The sequence below is a fragment of the Gorilla gorilla genome, chromosome 4 (genome assembly GCF_029281585.2).
Source record: "Gorilla gorilla gorilla isolate KB3781 chromosome 4, NHGRI_mGorGor1-v2.1_pri, whole genome shotgun sequence".
NCBI lineage: Eukaryota > Metazoa > Chordata > Mammalia > Primates > Hominidae > Gorilla > Gorilla gorilla.
The window spans coordinates 97,693,334-97,713,786 of NC_073228.2; the positions used below are offsets into that span (position 1 = coordinate 97,693,334).

General features: G+C 51.0%; 1 protein-coding gene across 2 annotated transcripts; it reads left to right on the forward strand.

Annotated features, from left to right (window-relative positions):
* The first annotated feature begins 9,390 nt into the window (after positions 1-9,390).
* On the forward strand, positions 9,391-18,984 carry NR2F1 (nuclear receptor subfamily 2 group F member 1). 2 transcript variants are annotated; one of them, XM_031011154.3, is made up of 3 exons: positions 9,391-9,853; positions 12,289-12,816; positions 17,935-18,984. In XM_031011154.3, the coding sequence occupies exons 1-3, from the start codon at positions 9,391-9,393 to the stop codon at positions 18,213-18,215; spliced, it is 1,272 nt and encodes a 423-aa protein (XP_030867014.1). In that variant the 3' UTR covers positions 18,216-18,984. The 2 variants fall into 2 exon arrangements, with proteins under 2 accessions (XP_030867014.1, XP_018883679.1); XM_019028134.3 differs by lacking the exon at positions 9,391-9,853 and adding an exon at positions 11,466-11,610.
* Positions 18,985-20,453: the final 1,469 nt, after the last annotated feature.

A 20,453-nucleotide genomic window follows, 5' to 3' on the forward strand; every position in this document is an offset into this window, starting at 1 on the left:
CTCCAAGCAAAAAGAAAAAATTGTGGGGAGAAATTGAAAGTAAAGGTCTTGTCTTGCCCCATTACCTCCCACCTGTCACACAATCTCCTCCCCCTGAAGAGAAATCCTCCTGTCACTGTGACTTCCAGTTGAAAACAGAAAGGAAATAAGATGACTTCTGGAAAAAGCTGTCCATTGTGTTCTTAATTATTTGCTTTTTTTTTTTCAGTACTTAAATATGCCCAGAGAGTGAGGGCATGAAAAAGCTGAATGAAGAGTCAGCTGAAAGTATCACCTAGACTGCTTGTTAGAGAATTCTAAGGTAGACGTGTGTGCATACTTATTCATGAGGGTAAAATAACCTACCTAATCATCGCCCCCCCCCATGTATGGGAAATATTGACATATATATCCATGAACTGAAAAATGTTTAAGTACATGTGTGCAGAGATTCAGTTCTATGAAAGCTCAGCTAGCTGTCCGCATGCATGTATTCACTTCTGGAGTAAAGGCATTTTTGTTGCTCCCATAGTTTCTTTCCATTAAGAGTGATTAGATGATGTCTATTCAAAGTTGCTGATCCAGAGAGAAAATAAGAGTAGATAAAAGGAGATTTCAAGTGACCTCCTCGTCCCTTTCACACCAACCTGAGCCCTAGAATAGCCAAGGATCAACTAACACAAAAGCCCTTTCCTTTCTCTTTTCAGCTTCAGAAGACTTTATGCAGGGGGGTAACAATAAAACATAGAACGATCCCCGAGTTTTGTTAGATCATGCATTCGGAATACTTTATTAACTCCCCCCAAAGATGGGCTAGGTTTATTTTCCACCTTTGAAATGGGTAAATAAAATATACATAGCATAACAAAGGGCATAATTGTTTACTGTTCTATTGCTTATATCAGTGGTGTCCTATGCTTGTGCTTTTTTTTTTTCAGTTAAACTTTAGCTAAACCTCCTCTCTCCTCAACGATGGAGGACATTGTAATAAACATATCTTTCCACTGACAGTTTAGAAGGAAATGTTAGGTTTATTATTTAGATCAACGTTCTGATAGGTAGTAAATACAATTGCAGCATGACTGGTAACACCAGCAGACCTGCTGGATTTTCGAGCCAATACTTTTCCACTAGTTTATCACATAGGCAGTAAAGAAAGTGACATTAAACACTTAAACATATTAGAGCAGTCTTTAGTCAGTGAAATATCCAACTCAGATCTACTTCTGATGGGCTAATCCTGTAGTAGAAGAAATAGGTGCTCTGACAGGTAACTATTAAGGGAAGTGATTATGTAGAGCAGTTGATTGTATTCTCAGGGTACTCCAACAACCTTCAAACTCATTTCAAAACTTCAACTTTCATCCAAACCTAATCCATTTTCCCTGGGAAGAATAGCCATGCAGTTTTATTCTTCACTCAAGCTGGGTATTTAAAATAAATACATTTTATAACATAAAAGTCTTCAATTATTTCCTTTTTTCTTTTTGCATAAATGCATTTAGATAGCTAAGACTTGATTTTTATAAAAAGTAAATATTTGGCTCTAGCTTCACTGGTGTGCTAAGAATGATTGTCACTTTTCCTCCTCTAAAAAGGCTCGATTTGCATCCAAAGGTCAGTGCTTGCTCTTCTGCCGTCCTTCCTCCTGCTGCTTCTCCTGGGCCCTCTAACTGGGGGCCTAGGCCAAAAGGAGAAGTGCTTCCCTTATCTCTCTTTTTCAAAACACGTGCTTTAAATGACCGGTTTGAGATAGAAAACTAAACTAAGGTACAGCACTTATCTCTGAGCATTTCGACCCAAAGGTGACAAAGAATAAATGCCTGGGCTACCAGAGCGATAGTAAACCCTGGAGTCTGTTGGGTTCATGGTTTGACTATTTGTGCACGCTAAGGGTAGGCAGTCCACCAGAAGCCTGACTCCTAACTTGGCCTGTCCACCTGGTTTTTTGTTGATAAAGGCAGAACTTTTTACAACTGGGCAGCCACAATATAGGCTGGGTTCAGTCTTGGGGGTAAAGATTTCTGAGATAGGCTGGGGTTTAGTTTGTTTGTTTTGGTTTTGTGTTTTAGTAATCACAAAACATTAGATGGGCATTCCTGCACCTCTCTCCACCCTTTCTTCCAAAAGATCTGTGCGAGACCATTTTAAATACATCTTCAACTATGTCCTTCCTCGCTTTAATCTCATGCCAGGGGAGACTAATTGATTCAGCACCTTTCAAATAAGCTCTTTGGGAAAGGTCTGCAGCAAGATCAGAGGCACTGACCTTTTTCTCAATGATTGCAGGCATGTTCATCTCTCCAGATGGGCTCGATAAAACGGGGTTAGTTCTGTTCTGTGGTCTTGCTAAACAGAATAATACCATTTTTAACGATTTTGAGGTAGGGAAGAGGTATAAAAGAGAATTTCCTACACATATCTGATCATTTGTAGGGTCCCATGGCTCTTGAACTAGATTTAGAAAATGTTTTTACAAGGCCACTTTTGTTCAGTGTGACTTACCAAAAAGCCAAAATGAATGACTTTCGGGAGACCAAGACATCAATATCAAAAAAAGCCCATAGAATTAGTGAAAAACGGTTCAGCCTCGTGGTAAGAAAGATATGGAGGGAGAGGGTATGTTAACAGACTAGACAGTCCGCTTAGATCCGGATTCTGGGGCCTGGAACGCAAGTCAACCCTGAATGTGCAGCCAAACCGATCTGTGCTTCTCTTCCTCTCTCACCAGATCACAATTTACTGGGTGGCGAGCTGGGAGAGATCAAGCTTTGTCTGGTATGTCTTTTAAAACGTGATTAACGCTGAGCTTGATGCTAGCAGCCCTCAAAGGGTACTATAGGCTTACAGCCTAATTCCTTTCCCCAGGCGGAGCGGTACCTTCTCATCGCCTTTTTGGGAAACTACACTAAAGATCTAGTGTGCACTGAACAGGACTGTGGGAACCAGGAAGGCAGAGGAAGGAAGGGAGGCTCCCGGGAGCCCAGGCCCCGGCAAGGCCCTTACAGTTCCCAGACCCGCCAAACCGAGAGAGAGACCCTGGAGAGGGCTGAGCCCCTGTGGGCCTGGCTGAAGGCCTCGGGTAGGATGCTGAGGCAAGAGCCACAGCGGTCCGAGTCCAAGAACCACGTCCAGACACAGCTTAAGGTTCCGAGGTGAAGGGCCTGGCCTAGAAGGGAGGGAGAGAGATCTGAAGAAGAGGGGGTGGGTGAAAGAAACGTGGACACTGAAACTGCGTTTTCTGCTCCTGCAGCTGAGCGTGCTTGGACAAGTATGTAGGATTTCCCAATTGGGGGATCTAAGTACTCTCGAAAACTGTGATCAGTTTTCTATTAGGTACCCTACACCACAACAACAGATATCATTATTTCCTGGTTGAGTGTGGGTCGCATTAGGCCCAGGACAAGTGTGCCAAGTGGGACCAGTATCAAACAAGAGCCTTGAAGAGAGAAAGAAAGGGCTTCCCAGGAACTAAGCTGACCTCTCAGTGCCTCTAGGGAAGACATTTTTGCTGGAGGCAGGGCTATGGGCACAAGTGGGGCGCCCTGTGGGTGTGCAACCGCGGTCGGGGAGCACAGGCTTCCGAAGAGAAACTGAGCTCTAAGTGCCACTCAGGCCGGACGAGTTCCAGAGGGGGACAGCGCCCTCCTCGAAAAGCCTTGGTTTCTCCCCGCCCCCTCTTGTGACAGAAAGTTGGCACGGATGCCCCGTAGGAGTGCGAGCCGCTCCCCTCCTCCGAAAAGCCGCGGGCTTCCGCTGCTCCGGGCATCACCACCAACAGCTTCCCACTCCCATCCCTGGGACTAGGACAGGGGACTTCACCCTCCCCCTTCCTTCCGGAGGAGCCCGCAGCTTCGCCTGAGGCCTCGCGGGCCCAACTTCTCCCCACCGCTAGGGTCACGCCGGGTCCCAGGGGCCTCTTTCAAGTTTGAAAGCTCGGTGGGGGCACGGAGAGCCCACAGTAAGGATGGGTGGGCGCCTCTGCTCCCGGGCAGGCTCAGCTGTCATCCCGTCTCGCCTTGGCCCTCGCCTACAGGGCCTGACCCCGGGCCAGCCCAGCTAGGCAAGGCCTCCTCGCTTCCGAGACCCCCCAACCCCCGGGTGCAGTCCCCAGCATCGGCTGCCCCCGCCCCCCGCGCGCCCTCTGACGCAAACGCACGCCCCTGCCCCGCACGGAGGAAAGCACTCTTGTTGGTTTTAATTGAGCCTCTTCCTTTCAACACACCCCCTCTGTCCCCACCCCTGGGAGGCGACCCCCTCCCCGCCCCCAGCCGGCTGGCAGCGGCGCAGGGAGTCTGGCTCGGCTGCTAGGCTGCGAATCCCGGTGCTCTCTCGCCGCCGCCGCAGGTTGTCTGCTAGGGAGAGCGGCTCGATGTCCCTTTTAATCCGCTGACACTATCGCCCACATCAGACAGGCAGCCATCGATCGCGTTACATTAGGGGATGGCGTTACAAACGGCGCCCGCAGGTGGGCGGCTGCAGCCAAGCTCGCCAGGTTCAGGCCGCAACCAGGCAAGGCGCGGGCACAAGGGCCAGCCGGGCCGGACTCGGCAGCCGGCTCCACCGCGGGTCGCGCTCGGCACCAGCAGGAACAGCCGGCCCGGTGTTAAACGTGCGGGTCCCCGTCCTCCGCCCGGGCATCCGTTTCCCGCCGTGGGAGAGAGAGGGAATAGCGGGTGGGGGTGGGAGCAGCCTGTTTTGAATGTGGATTGCTGCTCGCCTGGCACGATCCTCCCCTCCAAGGAGGCGCGGCGGCCGCGATCCTCGCCTTAGCGCTACGGCGAGACAGAGGCCGAGCGAGGGCAACTCCCGAGCAGGCCCCGAAGAAAGTTCTCCTCGTCCCGCCCTGGCTGTCTAGACTCTGCTCTCGGCCTGCGGAGGCCGTGCGAGCCAAGACTGCCTCCCGGCCCTGTGCCCGTTACCAACCCCAAGTTCAAGAGAAACGACAACCATTATGTTACTTGCCTGGTGAGGCAGGATTTGGCCGAGTCTCGTTTCTGGTGCCCACGACGCACGGTCCAGGGTCCGAGGGCGGCTGGGCCGGCGGACCGGGCATCCAGTGTGCCTGCGGTGCCCTGGCGCTCGCTGTCGCTGGTCTCCCACTCCCTTCGTCTCTCTCCGCGTTCTCCTTCCCTCGCCCTATCTCCCTCTCTCCGCCTGCTGCCTCTGCCCTCGACTCCCTGCCTCTGACTGTATGGGGAGTACGATTTAGAATCTGTACATAGAAAGGTTTTCTTTTCTTTCTTTTCTTTTGGTCTATTTTAATCGTGTTCGTTTCACCTTTTAACTGACCAGAAGACGGGAGCGCGTTTGCGCGTTTATTTGGGCATAGGGACGAGGGCAAGGAGCCCCTGCTACCCCCAGTCGCCTCCTCGCCATCAGCTGCGTACAATGGGCCACCGCTCGCGGAGTGCATTGACAGTTCTCCATTATTCGAGCTGGAGGGGCTGTGGGGCAGGCACGGGAAAGCCTTTTATTCTGCTCTTTAAAATCATCGCTCGTCACTAAGCGGTCGCCGACTCCGGACTTGTAGGCTGGAGAGACTAGGAAGCGCAAAACGTCCCCCAAGCACGCAGTGCTTCCCAAACCCCTCCCTGGTGAGACTTAAAGTGAGAACGAGTATTAAAAAACAAACCCTACCTCTGTCAATACAGCGTGGCCATTTACTTCCACCTTTACCTGAGGGCGTGTTGGCGCTAGGAATGCTCGAGCTGAGACAAACTTTTACGCCCTCGCGAGTCGAGGGGCGGGCGGGCGAGCGCAGCTCCCACCCCCGGCGGCGGCAGCGGCGGCTTTGTCACTCCGCGCCGCTCCGCGCCCGCCTGAGCCTGCCTAGGGGAGCGATCTCAAAACGAGGGGGGTGCGAGTATGCGATTGGAGAATATGTAACTAATAGAAGTATCATTTTCCCCCAGTACGATCTTTCAAGGAAAAAAAAATCCATTGAAAGAATTTTCAAAGTGCTGTCTTCGTTTGGAGAAAAGGCACAGGCTGCCTGCGGGGAGGGGAGGAGGGACTCGGCTGTGTGCCGCCCGGGAGCGGCTCCCGTCCGCTAGGTGGCAGCCGGAGCCAGCGATTCCTGCAAGCCCCGCCGCGGGACCCGCTCCTCCCGCCTGCCCCTCCTCCCGCGACCAATCACCTTCAAGATTCAGGAATCGGGGTCTCCCTCTCTCTCTCGCTCGCTCGCTCTCTCTCCCTCTCTCTCTCTCTCTCACTCTCTCCCTCTCCCTCTCCCTCTCCCTCTCTCCCCTCTCTCTCTCCCTCTCCCTCTCCCTCTCTCTCTCTCTCTCCCTCTCTCTCTCTCTCTCTCTCTCTTCTCTCTCTCTCTCGGTCTCTCTCTCTGGGTCTCTCTCTCTCTCTGGGTCTCTCTCTCCTCTCTCTCCCCTCTCCTCTCTCTCTCTCTCTCTCAATATCTCGCGCTCTCTCTCTCCTCTCTCCTCTCTTTCCTTTCCTCTCCTCTCTCTCTGTCTCTCTCTCTCCTCCTCCCCCTTTTCTCTCTCCCTCTCCGCCTCCCCCCCTCTCCATCTTCTCATTTGTTTGCTCTTTTCCCGGGACTGACTTGGCCACACTAATCTCCCCCGACCCTGCAACAATATGGGGACTTACTACTGTTTTATTAATAATTATTGAAGCATTGTTGGAGTTTGGAACAGCCAGGTGATTAAAAAAAAAAAGAAGGAAAAATTGGATTGATTGGAAAGTTTATTTTTAAAATCATCTTTGGGATAAATAGGAACCCTTGATTCTGATCGAATTTGTGGCAATAGCTGCAAATTCCAGGAGTGTGCTTTGTCATCATTAAACCTTTTAAACCAAGGTATACTTTGGATCAAAAAATAGGGAGATCCTACCCTGTTTCTACTTGTTTCTAAAAAGGATATAAAATGAGCAGAATCCAGACTTGGATTGTGCTTATATGTGAGAGAAGAAAACAATCCAAATCCAGTATATTTCACAAATCATTAAAATGGTGGGGGTTTCATTCCTATTAAAAATTTTTCCAAACATTTTCAATGACACTCTCTTCACGCTCATAAAATCTAATTTTAAAAACTTTTCAGAAGAAATCAAAATAATTTCCCTCTAATTCTCCTTTTGCCCATCGCTAGGCGTTCTCCCCCTCGTCATCCCTTCCCCCTCTGGGGTGTGAGCGTAAGTGTGTGTGTGTGTGTGTGTGTGTGTATGTGTGTGTGTGTGACCATAGACGACCCATACTAATCAGGTCTCAGAGTAAATAGCAGCGCAGGGCGATCTCAATGTAAATTGCGCTTGTCAGAAACACACCCCCCTCCCTCACTTTCTCTCCTCCTCCCCACACCATCCCAGTCTGTAGGTAGCTAAGGGGGGGGGGAAGAAAGAAAGCAAAAGAGGAGGGGGGAGGGGCTCTCCAACCAATGGCGTGCAGGAGGCTTGGCTAACCTTAGCCTCCCATTTTCTCTCCCCCCGATTCAGGGCTCTGACCAGTCAGTCGCCTTTGATTATCAGTTGCCAGCAGCCCTTCTCTTGGCTCCTTGACACGAGCTCCATATAAGGCAGCGATCTCCATAGAAACGTGTCAGTTTCAATAGTAGTGTCAAAGTTCACTATATACAGACATTCGCGCAGATCCCCCTTTCGGAAACATTGCTCTGCGAGTCCTCCCGTTTAAACGCATTCAATTTTTGGGTCTCTCTCTCTCTCTCTCTTCTTCTCTTCTCTTCTCTCTCTCTCTCTCCTCTCTCTCTCTCCTCTTTCTCCCCCCTCTCCCTCCTCTCCTCTCTCTCTCCTCTCTTCTCTGAACCTCTCTTCTCTTTCTCTTTTCTTACATATTCTACTAGTTGTTTTCCCCTTCTTCTTCTCCTTTCTCTCCTTTTTCTCCCTCCTCCTTGTCTCTTTTACTCCATTCCTGCAGAAGAGAGAGGGCTAAACTTAAAGAAAAAAAAAAGGAGGAGGAGGAGGAGGAGGCACCCCCTTCGTATTCTTCTTATCGTTATTTTATACATATATGATTTTTTTTGGAGGGAGGGTGTTGGTTGCCGGCTGAAGAGCACTTATTTAAAATACTAAAAAAAGAACATTTTTGGGCGATCTCCAGGGTTTTTTTAACTAGCTCTGTGTGTTATAGCAGAAGAAGCAGAAGAAGGAGCAAGAAAGAGGAAAAGAAGAGGATTATTTATTCGACCTACTTTGGATGTCTCTCTCGCTTTTCCTTTTTCCTTTTTTTGGCAATTATTTTCTTCTGATTTTTATTTTTTCTATTTCGCTGTGATTTCGTCGCCGGCGTGAATTATCCCGTATTTTTCTCCCCCTTCCGTCACCTCCCGAAAGAAGAAGGCAGCGAGAGCCCGGCGCCACCGGCACAACAAAAAGAGCAAAGTGTGTGATCTTCCTCGCCGGCTGCCTCCCGCTCTCCAGCGCTGCCTTCCTGAATGGCTGGCTGCGTCCGGCCCTGGACCTGGCCCCCCGACACCCGCGCGCCCTGATCGCCGCCGGCAGCCTCGCCCAGCGCCCTGCTCGGCTCACCGCGCTCCCCGCACTCCCGAGCCCGGCGAGGGCTCCCGCCGGGACAGCGGCGGCGCCGCGGGCGGCCCCGGCCTCCGCTCGCGCTCCGGCTGCGGCCCCGACTCCTGCTCGGACTCCGGCCCGGGCCCCGGCTCCTCCAGCGGCGCTCGCCGCAGCAGCTCCGGCGGCAGCTCCAGCGGCGCCTGCAGCCGCGACCTCCTCCTCCGTCGCCGCCGCCGCCGCCTCCGCCCTCGCCGGCTTCCTCTATGTCGGCTCAGCCCGCGCGCTGCGCGTAGCCCGAGCGGCCGGCGGGCGGGCGCCCGGCGCGGGTGAGCGACTGTGTGTGCGAGTGTGTGTGTGCGCGGGGGTGCGGGCGAGGCGGAGGGCGAGTGTGTGCGCGCGCCGTGGCCCATGCCCGCCGCCCCCGGCGCTGCGCCCCGCGCCGCTCCCGGCTGCCGCCTGTGCCATTTCTGATTTTGCAACTTGGGGAAGAAGAAAAAAGCGAGAGAAGGGAGCTTGCTCGCCGGGGGGTGGGGAGGGGGGAAGGAGAGCGCGGCCCCCCCAGGAACGGAGCGCGGGGGGAGCGGGCGAGGGGAGCAGGGGTGTTGGGGGGGGAGCCTGAGAGCCTGGGGGGGCTGCAAAAAGAGAGAAAGAAAACAGCAGGAACCACAACAAAACGCCAGCAGGGCGGGCGGGCGCGCAGCAGCAGCGGGGCGGCCGAGGCAGTAGCGGCGGCAGCGGCGGCGGCGGCGGAGGCAGCGGCCGGTGTCCGGCTCGGGCTCGGCTCCTGCGACCCCGGGGCGCCCGGCGGGCCCCCCGCCCCCTCCCCCTCCCCCCTTCCCCTTCCCCTTCCCCTCCCAGCGCGCCCGCGCGCCCCGCGGCCCTCGGCGAGCAGCTCGGCTCCCCCCAGCGCTCCCCGGGCCCAAAGATATGGCAATGGTAGTTAGCAGCTGGCGAGATCCGCAGGACGACGTGGCCGGGGGCAACCCCGGCGGCCCCAACCCCGCAGCGCAGGCGGCCCGCGGCGGCGGCGGCGGCGCCGGCGAGCAGCAGCAGCAAGCGGGCTCGGGCGCGCCGCACACGCCGCAGACCCCGGGCCAGCCCGGAGCGCCCGCCACCCCCGGCACGGCGGGGGACAAGGGCCAGGGCCCGCCCGGTTCGGGCCAGAGCCAGCAGCACATCGAGTGCGTGGTGTGCGGGGACAAGTCGAGCGGCAAGCACTACGGCCAATTCACCTGCGAGGGCTGCAAAAGTTTCTTCAAGAGGAGCGTCCGCAGGAACTTAACTTACACATGCCGTGCCAACAGGAACTGTCCCATCGACCAGCACCACCGCAACCAGTGCCAATACTGCCGCCTCAAGAAGTGCCTCAAAGTGGGCATGAGGCGGGAAGGTGAATATTTCTTCTCTGCTTCTCTCCCCGCGCTTCGCCCGCCTCCCTGGCTCTTTCTTTCTTTCTCGCCCGGGTGGTTGCTGTGTGGGGCTGGGGCTCCTGTGGTCCCGGCCCGTCCCAGCTTTCCTTCTCCCGGCTGCCTTCCTCCCCCGGCGTCTCCCCCCGCCCTCCCCAGCTCGCTGCCGCTGCCTCCCCCTCCCGGCCTGCGCTCCTCTCCCCGGCTCCCCCACCCCGCCCGCTGCCTGCTCAGGATTGTGTCCCTGAGATCGTGAGCTGTGGCTTAAAATCCCCTTCTTCCCTCTGTCTTGGATGTGCTCGGTGTGTGTCTCTTTCCCGCGTGTGCGTGAGGCTGCTTGGGGCTGTGCTGGCATGAACTTGGGGAGGGGTGCTTATTTCCCCCAGAAAACTCTGTTTCTGTGGTTTTTTTTCATTCCACTTTTCCCTCCACCTCTTCATACCCTTTATTTAAAATGGGGGAGGGCTGGGGGCTGGAGTACCCTGAACCATAGATTCATTGCTGCCATCATCCTTTTGGAAGCTTAGCTCGGAAAAAGAGGAGTGAGATTTATTGCACTTGTAGGTCTAATTAGGGGGGAAGGGGGGCTTCTGGCCCGTTCACTGGTTCCCTCTCTTCTTCACGGAGCTGGGGCCGCCTCCTCCAGAGCTGTGGCCTTGTTTTCACCCCTCTACTTTGAAAGGAAAGTTTGTGACTGAACCGTGCTTTCATAGTTGTGTCATTTTTTTTAAAGCATGATACTCGTTTTATTTCTTCATCAAACTCCACCCTCTGCTTAAATACTGCATACAAATTACAATTTACAACGGCATTTACCGATCCTTCTGATTTGGCCGTAATGCATAGACTGCAGCTGGCATGAGCTTCCACATCATTTAATCCCTGTGTTGTATGGGTTTGTTTTTTTAAAAAAAAAAAACACAACTTTTGATGTTGTATTTGGATATGCTTCATGTTCATGTGGCAAGAGATGCAGTACTTTTCTTATAAATATATTTAGCCGTTTACAGTTAAAGTTTATCTCTTGACAATCATTAAAGATGTCTTATAGTCAAATTAGCGAACCAGTCAATTTTGCAGAATGCAGATTACTCCTTCTTGTAATTGACTTTAAAATTATATTTTATATGCCACAAGAAAAGAAATTGAATTCCTTTAGATCTCAAGGAGCAGACAAATATGACTACTTCATTTCTAGCTCCAGGGAGATTTTGTAGGCATCTGAAAAAAAAAAAAACTTTGAATTGTACTCTCACTTAATTGAAAAATAACTGCCAAGTTCAAAACTATAATTAGAAAAAAGTATTCTAGCCATTATGTTTCAAGAGCTTCAATTGCACTGGAACTTGCATTAAAATTAGAATCAAAGCAAACTTAAGAAAATAGAACAAAACCTGAAATAAGATAGCTACATGTACATGAACATATCTATATTAATTTGTTGGGGGAAGAGTTCAGTAGCCCTAACTTTTCCTAAAGTTGTCTTTGTTTATATGGCAATTTAAAACGCTGGCACTGTTGAAGTAAAACATACACATTTAAAAAAAAAAAAAAAACTTTGGTCAGCTTTAAGAACTCAAAGCATGCTTACGTTTTGCATTCAGATGGTTAATGAATCCAGTGTTTTTGCAGTTGAAAGCTCGTGCATTCACTGGGCAAAAGCTGGCTGCAGGTTGCAGTGGCACCGCGCAGGACAGACATTAATTATATTTCCTACTTTTTTCAATAATGTTTGGCTACTGTAAGTTCAACTTTTTTTCTTGAAAATTTTCAATTTTCTGTTGCTTTTAATAGTGAGAACTTTGTATGGGGCGACGGGGAGGAGGGGAGAAGGGAGGGGTGCAGGATACTTGTTCTCTACTCAAAAGTTGTAAGTGGTTAGTAGGATATGTAACTTGTGTCTATTTTAAGAATTATTCTATAGCATTTTAAGAGAATGTGGAAACATTTTATCAGCAAAACGCTGCTTGCTTGCAAATGAGGAGGCCGCTAGGCATTTGCCTAGAACCACAACCTTTCTCCGGTTTCGCCTTTTTTTAACCCTGATTTTTTTTTTTTTTTCCATTCTGGAGGGGTGAGTGGGGTTTCATTTATCTGTGTGTTCCCCCGTGGTGGCTTAGGGGTTGGATGACACTTTCTTGACCTTGCCAGGGTTGGGGCCCTGGAGTCAGGCCTAGCTCCGGCGGGGCTGAGGTGGCCAGGGGCTCAGGCAGTGGCTGGACACATTGAGCTGTGGAGCTGGAGGGCCTCACCCCAGATCTCCTAGCGGTGTGGACTGTGAGAGCGAGCCGGAGAAGATGCGCGGGGCGCGTGTGGCTGCGGGAAGAGCTTCTGCATTGTGTTGGGTACGCTGCGGCGCGGCAATGTTCGCAAGCTCCCTGGATGCACATTGCCTCTTTTCTCTCTTTCTTTTTGTCAGCGGTTCAGCGAGGAAGAATGCCTCCAACCCAGCCCAATCCAGGCCAGTACGCACTCACCAACGGGGACCCCCTCAACGGCCACTGCTACCTGTCCGGCTACATCTCGCTGCTGCTGCGCGCCGAGCCCTACCCCACGTCGCGCTACGGCAGCCAGTGCATGCAGCCCAACAACATTATGGGCATCGAGAACATCTGCGAGCTGGCCGCGCGCCTGCTCTTCAGCGCCGTCGAGTGGGCCCGCAACATCCCCTTCTTCCCGGATCTGCAGATCACCGACCAGGTGTCCCTGCTACGCCTCACCTGGAGCGAGCTGTTCGTGCTCAACGCGGCCCAGTGCTCTATGCCGCTGCACGTGGCGCCGCTGCTGGCCGCCGCCGGCCTGCATGCCTCGCCCATGTCCGCCGACCGCGTCGTGGCCTTCATGGACCACATCCGCATCTTCCAGGAGCAGGTGGAGAAGCTCAAGGCGCTGCACGTCGACTCGGCCGAGTACAGCTGCCTCAAAGCCATCGTGCTGTTCACGTCAGGTGAGGCTGCGGTCGCGGGGAGGGCAGGCCGCGCCGGCAGCGAGCGCAGGCCCCGCGCCGCCCGGGCCTGGCCTTCGGAGCCTCCCGCGCGGCCGGTGCGGGCGGGCCGGGCCCTCGCTGGACACTGAGCCTGGCCCGGGTCTGTGACCCCCGCGCGGTGACCGGCTGGCCGCGCCGCTGCCATCTTGGGAGCGCGGCGGTGCGGGAACCGAGGCGGCGCGGGTGCGGCCGGCGGGCGGCCGGGCCTAGTCGCCCGGACCCTTACGTGGGGCCGCGGCTGCCGAGGATGTGTGTCTGAGGCGGGGGGGCGGTGCTGTGGATCCGTCTGGCTGCGCGCGCGCGCGTGTGTGTGTGTGTGTGTGTGTGTGTGCCTGTGTGTGTTTCTGTGTGTGGTGCGTGTTATGTGTGAGCCAGAGCTCAGCGTTTCTGGGGGAGGCGAGGGAAGGAAGAGAACGTGGGAATGTGGCTTCTTACCCTGTGTGGCACTCTCCTTGAATGAGTTTCCCGACACAGAGAGACACAGAGAGAGGTGGAAAGAGAAGAATACGCACAAATAAATCATAATAATCCCGCTTTATCGCTGCCTGATTTTCCCTTATCGGAAACCATTCATGTTTGCAGTTGCTGAGGTTATTGAGGGTCGTAAAAAACGGATTCGATCTAAACAAGAAAGATAAAAAACAAAAGCAATGCTGTAGAACCCGCAAGTATGGGAGGATTCCCCGCCTGAAGATGAATTCCAAAGCTATGCAAAACACATGAACACTGGAAATTTAAGAGTGCCTTAAAAAATATCAAATTATGTGTAGGCAGTGGTAACATGCATGTTAACAATTTCTCTTATGATAGATGGTTCAAATTAACTTCCAGAAAAGTGCATTAACGTTTCCTTTGAAGGGCTCTGGTCTGAGCCTCTGAGAACATTGCCCGCTTTTTATTATTGTAACCTGTAAGAGGGAAACATATAAACACCCAGGACAGCAGGTAATGGGGAGAAATAGAGACAAAGCCAGAGAGGAGGCTGGTGGCAAGTAGTGCTGCTTAGACTGGGTCTTGGGCCCTGCCCACTGTGAGTAGGGTTAGCTGCAGTTTTACCACCATTATTGGCAGTATTGTTTTTAATTCCTCCATTCGGAGAACAAATAAACCATCCTAATAAATCTATCCTAGAGCCAGGCTTTCCAATGGCCAAATTAAAACCATTCTTGAACAAAGATAGCAAAATCCCTTTCATAAGGCCTTGTTGAACAGTAAGCAATGGTATAATCTATCAATATTTCTTGGCTTTCATGCGTGAAGAATTGTATTTACATTGTATTAAAATGACTCTTAAATTTGCACAATATTGTAATGTAGCAAATGTAGTATTAATATCGATCTGAACAGCAGATAATTTATTTAGACAAGAGCATCTCATTTGTATGCAGGGTGGCCAGAGCAATGGACTTGGACTGCCCCCCTTTTACTTTCAGTGCAAATGCAGGTCTGCTAGTGAGAGAGGGAGTTATTCTTTCCAAGAGGATAAAGTGCAAACCTTAAAACAAATGGAAGATTTATGGAATAGCCTCCTCCGTGTTTGAATGCATTTTATCTTAATAAGTCTTCTTGATGGAAACGTGTTTTTCAAAAGTGACAAAGAGCCTGGGAAGCAGCAACCAGGCTGCCTCAGCTCTGGCAGGCCTGGGGCCTGGCTGGCTCTCTACTACCAGGCTCTTTAGCCAAATTCGTCAGGAAGCAAGCCAGTGTCAGGGAAGCTGGGGTTTGAAAATCTCATCCAGCGAGGTGTCTTGAAGCAGAAATGTGACTTGGAACTGGACAGACGTTTTCTCAGGAAAGGTCTCTCCTCTCTTTTCCTTACACCCCCTAAGGTTCTTTGAACCCCCTTGACTTTGCTAATCTCATGCCCTTTCCCAGAGAGAGGTGAGGACTGTGCAGGCTGCAGGGAAACATTGTGGAATTATTCATGCTTTCCTTTTAACTTTCCATACTAAAACATTCCTGTGAAAAGTGTTCATTTAAAAAGTTTTCCAAAGAAGTTTCTTGAATCAAGTCTTCAAGGTGCAAGGAGTGCCTAGAAATGAACAATAACATTATTTTGTTGGCAAATTGCAAGCAGAATATCTGAAAATGGAAATAGAGCTGTCAGTAGTAATTCACCTCCCCCCTCCCATGCAACACATTTCCACTTTTGACTAAACTTGTTTTGATTGCTAGCCAGAAGGGAATTCATGGGAAGCCTTCTCAAAGTCATCCAACTTTTAAGCAAACTTTGAATGATGGAAAAGACAGTTTTAGACATATTGTCCAATGTGGTTTGCTTTGGCTAAGTATTTGAAGCTGGCACGGGGGTCCCCCGTGGTGGTTTTCACATTTGGCCTCCGGATGGTATGTTTAATCCTTAATATTCTGGACTGCATCCAAGGACTAGGTCATGACCTGAACTTACTTTTTAAAAAATTCATTAGTTCATACACCTAAATATTCTTTCAAATAAATGAGACTTTCTCTGAAAGGAGCCATCTAGTTAACATAAATACAATAAATCCATTTTCAGCACAATAATAACTTTGATTTCTAGTTATGGCAGCTGATTACATCTATATTTCCTGAACACTAAACTCTTCTGAATGCACAACATGAAATACATTCTCTGCACTACAAAGGCTAGGCCAGGAGGGCCTGAGCAGTAATGGTTATTTATTTACATAATTTCTTTTCCATACACTGTAGAAGAAATATTGAGAGTTCCCACATTGACACTACCGTATAAAAAGTGTGACATGGATTTTGCACATTCTGCCTCATTTTCTTATCTGGGGTATAACTCATGGAGCATAAATATATACTGTATTACACCCCCTGGTCACCTAGCTTTGTCACCACAACCCCCTAGTTGATCTGGGGGCTCATACCTTCTGTCCACAGTTGGAGGAATCCTGTTGCAAAGGGGTGAATGAATTTCCAGACTGGGAAGCCAGGCCAGAACCAGGGCTCCTGCCGGAGGGAAGCCACAGAGCTGGCTGGCTGGTACCTGGCAGGCAGGCCCAGCTACAGGCATTCACCTCCAAAGGAGGGAAGAAATGGAAGAAACCAGCACAGGACCCAGGCAGGCCTTTCCTGGGCTTCTTGTCTCTCTTGGAGCGGCCTGTTTGGGAGTCGGGAAGTGACCTTGTACTCCAGGGACCCTAATCATAAATGTCAGATTGATATTTTACTGAGCTGAGGGGATGCCAGATGGATCTTAAAAAAAAAAAAATCTGCCGGGGTACCAAGGGGTCCTTTTCACATTGCATTGTCTAGGGCTGAGAATGATCCATAAGCATGCGGGCAGATAATGCATGTAAAGCAAGCTCTATGTAATTATGGGTCTGGGTCTGAGTGAGGGTCATTCATCAGGGCCAGGTTAGCAAGCAGGGCCAAACTCACGGTCCCCTCTCTAAGCAGCAAAGCCCCACAGAGCTCTTGCTGCCCTGGCCCTAATAGCCATAAAGTCTCATTTGGCTTCCCATATCAGACCAGTGTGGATATACCCAACTGGCTGGCTGGAGTAATTAGACATCTGAGAGGAACCTAGTCTGTATCTGAGGTCAAAGGGGACTTGCCTCAGAAGTTCTTGAATTATCACTAGTTTTATTTGTATTTTTGCTCGAGGCCATAGCCTTGTAGATGAAGGTGTTAGAATGCTTTGTAAATCCCAGTTCTTGAAATATAAGGTCATAAAGCTCAGAAACTCAGCAGACACAGGTTTCACTTTGAATCATTTGTTGTGTCTTCTTACGGTCACACTTGCCCATTCAAAATTATACAATGTCATTTTGGGGGCATTGCCATGCATCAGTTTTTTCCCAGATCTATATATTAGCAAATTCTGCCTTTGATCTCTAGTCAACCTCCTGACTGGCTAAGGGCTCCTCTGTGATCTTCCTGTTTTTTTTAAATATTTATTATTAATATAAGAAACAAGTGGGTATTTGAACTAGGAGAGGATGCCTTTACTCCATTCCTCTTATTCCATCTTTCCCTCCCTATGCTTGCCTCTAGTTAGTTGATATAATATAATCTGCTGTCCTGAAATACTTTTAGAGGACCAAGAAGGGCCTTGGTTGACATGAACTAAGCACACAGATTTTGAGGTGCTGTCATTGTGCGGAGGTGCCTTTTTCTCCCTTGGTCCTGCCACCAAAAGCTTATCTCCCCCCAAGTCCCCCCTCAACTCCCCACCACCCACATCCCACCCTACCCCCCCAGTTCTGAAGCAGCAGCAGCTGCTGCCTGTAGCCTAGCTTTGTGTCTGATTGCTGAAGATGTCGCCTTTCTGCAGCCTGGAGTAACTGAGTCATATTCTTACTGATTATCATACAGCTTACAGAGATGTGACCAATTTTCAATTACTTGATCTAAGGTATAGATAGAAGTGTACACCCTCACCAAGGATTTGCTGCAGAGTCCTTTCTTGCATAGATAACGGATCTCAAATCCTATATTGCTAAAGCATGGGCTTCATCTGATTCCAGGCACTGCCAGCCCATGATTCCTTACCCCCTCCCATGTGTTTGTTCACTACACAATCTAGGTTCTCCTTGAGGTTTCTGGTTGGGGTGGTTTGGGTTTGAGAGGGGACTCCAGGAATCCTTTAAGAACTGCCTTCAGGCTGCATATTTCCTAAGGGGTACTGAACACCCCCAGATCAGAGGCAAACGGGGCAAAAGTTAATGAGCACAGCCAGAAAGATGCTCCCTTGCAGGCCGAGGACAGGTTGTTAAGCGCAGCAAACATGGTTCCAGCATTGTACATTATTTAATCCAAAGGTGAAAGAGGAAAAACAAAGGGACTAGAGAGGTTTCTGCCTCTGCATGTGTGTGCCTCTCTCTCCAGCTCCCCTAGGCTTGGTGGGGGTTTGATTTATTTTTATTTGTATTGTATTGGGGGCGGGGGAGGAGGGAATGAAGAAGGGGATGGAGAGGTATAGGAGGGTGAATTTTTCTTTTCTCTTTTACTTCTTTTTTATTTTCCATTTTCTCCTTAAAAAAAATTGATGGCTTATTTTGCCTTTGCTATTTGTCAGCCTAACCGTGTGCTCCCTTTCCCTGTCTCTCCCTCCTGTGGCTGCTCGGGCAGACGCCTGTGGCCTGTCGGATGCGGCCCACATCGAGAGCCTGCAGGAGAAGTCGCAGTGCGCACTGGAGGAGTACGTGAGGAGCCAGTACCCCAACCAGCCCAGCCGTTTTGGCAAACTGCTGCTGCGACTGCCCTCGCTGCGCACCGTGTCCTCCTCCGTCATCGAGCAGCTCTTCTTCGTCCGTTTGGTAGGTAAAACCCCCATCGAAACTCTCATCCGTGATATGTTACTGTCTGGGAGCAGCTTCAACTGGCCTTACATGTCCATCCAGTGCTCCTAGACCTTGGGCGCTTCCCACCTGCCCCGTCCCCCTAGAGACTCAGAGGACCCACCTGGGCCAAGGACTCCAAAGCCGCGGGGACACCGGGAAGTGCAGCGGGCCAGGCAGGCTGGGCGGGAGGGAGGAGGGCCGAGACAGGAGCAGCCCACCCAGCAGAAATACAACCCGAGCTACAAAGCATGGGAAAAAGAGACTCTTTTAGGATCAGATCTGTGAGCACGTTGGCGAGGAAAAACAAAACAAACAAAAAAAAGAACCTTGTGTCTGTCTGGTGAAAAAAAGAAAAACAAATTGGAAGAGAGGACCATGAGAATTTTAATAAAACAGAAGGAAACTAATGGACCTTCCAGGATTTATTGTGGACGGATGTGGATATATTCTGTACAGGAACAACACATATGGAAGTGGACTGAAGCCTATGTAGAAACACACACACACTGAACATTGTTATTCATTTTGTAAAATACTAGTCTTTATTTTCATTTTTTGTAAAATTTAAACATCGTATGCGCATAAAGAAAAAGGAAACAAGAATTAGGGGAAAATAACATTTTCCAAATAATTATAAAAAATTGTCCTGTGTCTATGTATCTATATCTGTTTTGTATTTTTTTCTGGTTCCAAACCAGATTTCCTGTGATTCTATACTAATAATTTTTGATATAACCCTTTGCTTCTTATAATGAGTGCGATATATGTTGTCGAGGCTGTTCTTCAAGAATTAAAATTGAAGTGAAAATTTAAACAAAAATAAAAGAATTTAGCAAAACCCATGTGTCTGGTTGCTTGATAGATGTTATCCGTGGAAGAGAACTCCTTGGTTAATTTCCACCTCAACTATTATTAGAATTGAAGGTTTTGGTGTGTAAAAGGGGAGACTTTTAAAGTCTACTACAAAGTTGGTTAGATTCATTTCCAAAAACCAAGCTGCTACCTTGGTTTTGTAAATGCGGAGGGCCAGGCTCTACATGGGCTGGGGTCCGCGGGGAGGCAGGGTGCCTTGGTCGCTGACTTCAGCCGTTGAGACCTGGTGGGCTGCGGGCGGTCCCGTGCTCAGTTGGGCCAGGGAGTGGTGTAGGCAGGGTCGCGCGCCCGGTGAGTCTCCAGGCACCAAGCACCGGGGGCGCAGCCGGCTTCAGTGTCTGGCGGCGGCAACCGGGGCTTTACTGCAGGTGGGAACTTGCTGAGCTGGAGAAGCTACAGAGGGACATGGAGAGTGGGACGTGGGGGTGACGGGAGTGGGCCGTTCAGACGCCACTGAGCCCGGCGCTGGTAGATCCCGCCTCTCTCCAGCTCTGGGAGACAGTTGGGGCCTCAGCGCTGCGAGTCCTGGCTTTGCTCCCCCTTATGGTCCACTGAAGATCTGGCTGTGGTTTGCCCTTCACTCCAGACCCTGTGACATGGGTTCTCAGAAGGGTCCTGGAACTCGGATGGGTGAAAGGAACCCCTGCCCCGCCCCGCTTGTGGCACTTAGGGGCGTGGACCCGGAACCTGGGAGTCAGAGGGCTGGAGCGGGTTCTTCACAGAAGAGGTATTTGGGCCCTAGTGGCCCTTTGAGGGCAGAAGCCTCCCGCTGAGGCCTGTCGGTGGGTGTGCTTGGGGGTCAGCCCTCTGTAACAGCTTTCGGAGCATGAATGTTTTATAGGATCAGAGCGGGCGCTGCGAGAACACATACTGCCAAGGGAGCTCTTTCTTAACGTATTAATAAAGCCAGATCTTTTAAAATAACACCTCTCACCCCTCCCCCTTCCCTCAGCCCCAAACAGGCCCGGATGAGGGAAGAGCTTCACTTTCAGAAGTCACTGGAAATGTTTTGCTTTCAGTGTGCTGTCTGGAAGTCTCCACGTCTCCCCGGCACCCCCCGCCACCAAATGCATTAACAAGCTCCTACACTCCAACCCGCTTGTGGTTTTTAATATTCTGGGTGCAGCGCAGCATGGGCAGTGCCGCACTCTCTGTGAAGATGCCACTGCAGGCCCACGATCCGCAGCCTGGGCCAGCCTGGGGACCGGCCTGAGCTAGGGCGGCCAGGCAGGTAGGATACGGAGCCACTGGGGCCCGTTTTATCCCTCCCCGGGCCGCATCCTCTGCACCACGCCCAGGAATAACGTCTTAGGGCCTGTGCTGACTTCCCTGCAGGTTGGACACCTAAAGCAGGAGGGGCTGGGGAGAGTCCATAGTTAACCCCTGACCGCTTCCCAAGAAGTATCAGGGAGCCCCACTGGCTGCCGGATCCGG

What these genes read in the sequence shown, in the direction of transcription:
- NR2F1 (XM_031011154.3), top strand. Translation starts at nt 9,391, where the DNA reads ATGGCAATGGTAGTTAGCAGCTGGCGAGATCCGCAGGACGACGTGGCC. An exon ending in AGTGGGCATGAGGCGGGAAG is followed by an intron (nt 9,854 to 12,288) that starts GTGAATATTTCT and finishes TCTTTTTGTCAG; the next exon opens with CGGTTCAGCGAGGAAGAATG. An exon ending in CATCGTGCTGTTCACGTCAG is followed by an intron (nt 12,817 to 17,934) that starts GTGAGGCTGCGG and finishes CTGCTCGGGCAG; the next exon opens with ACGCCTGTGGCCTGTCGGAT.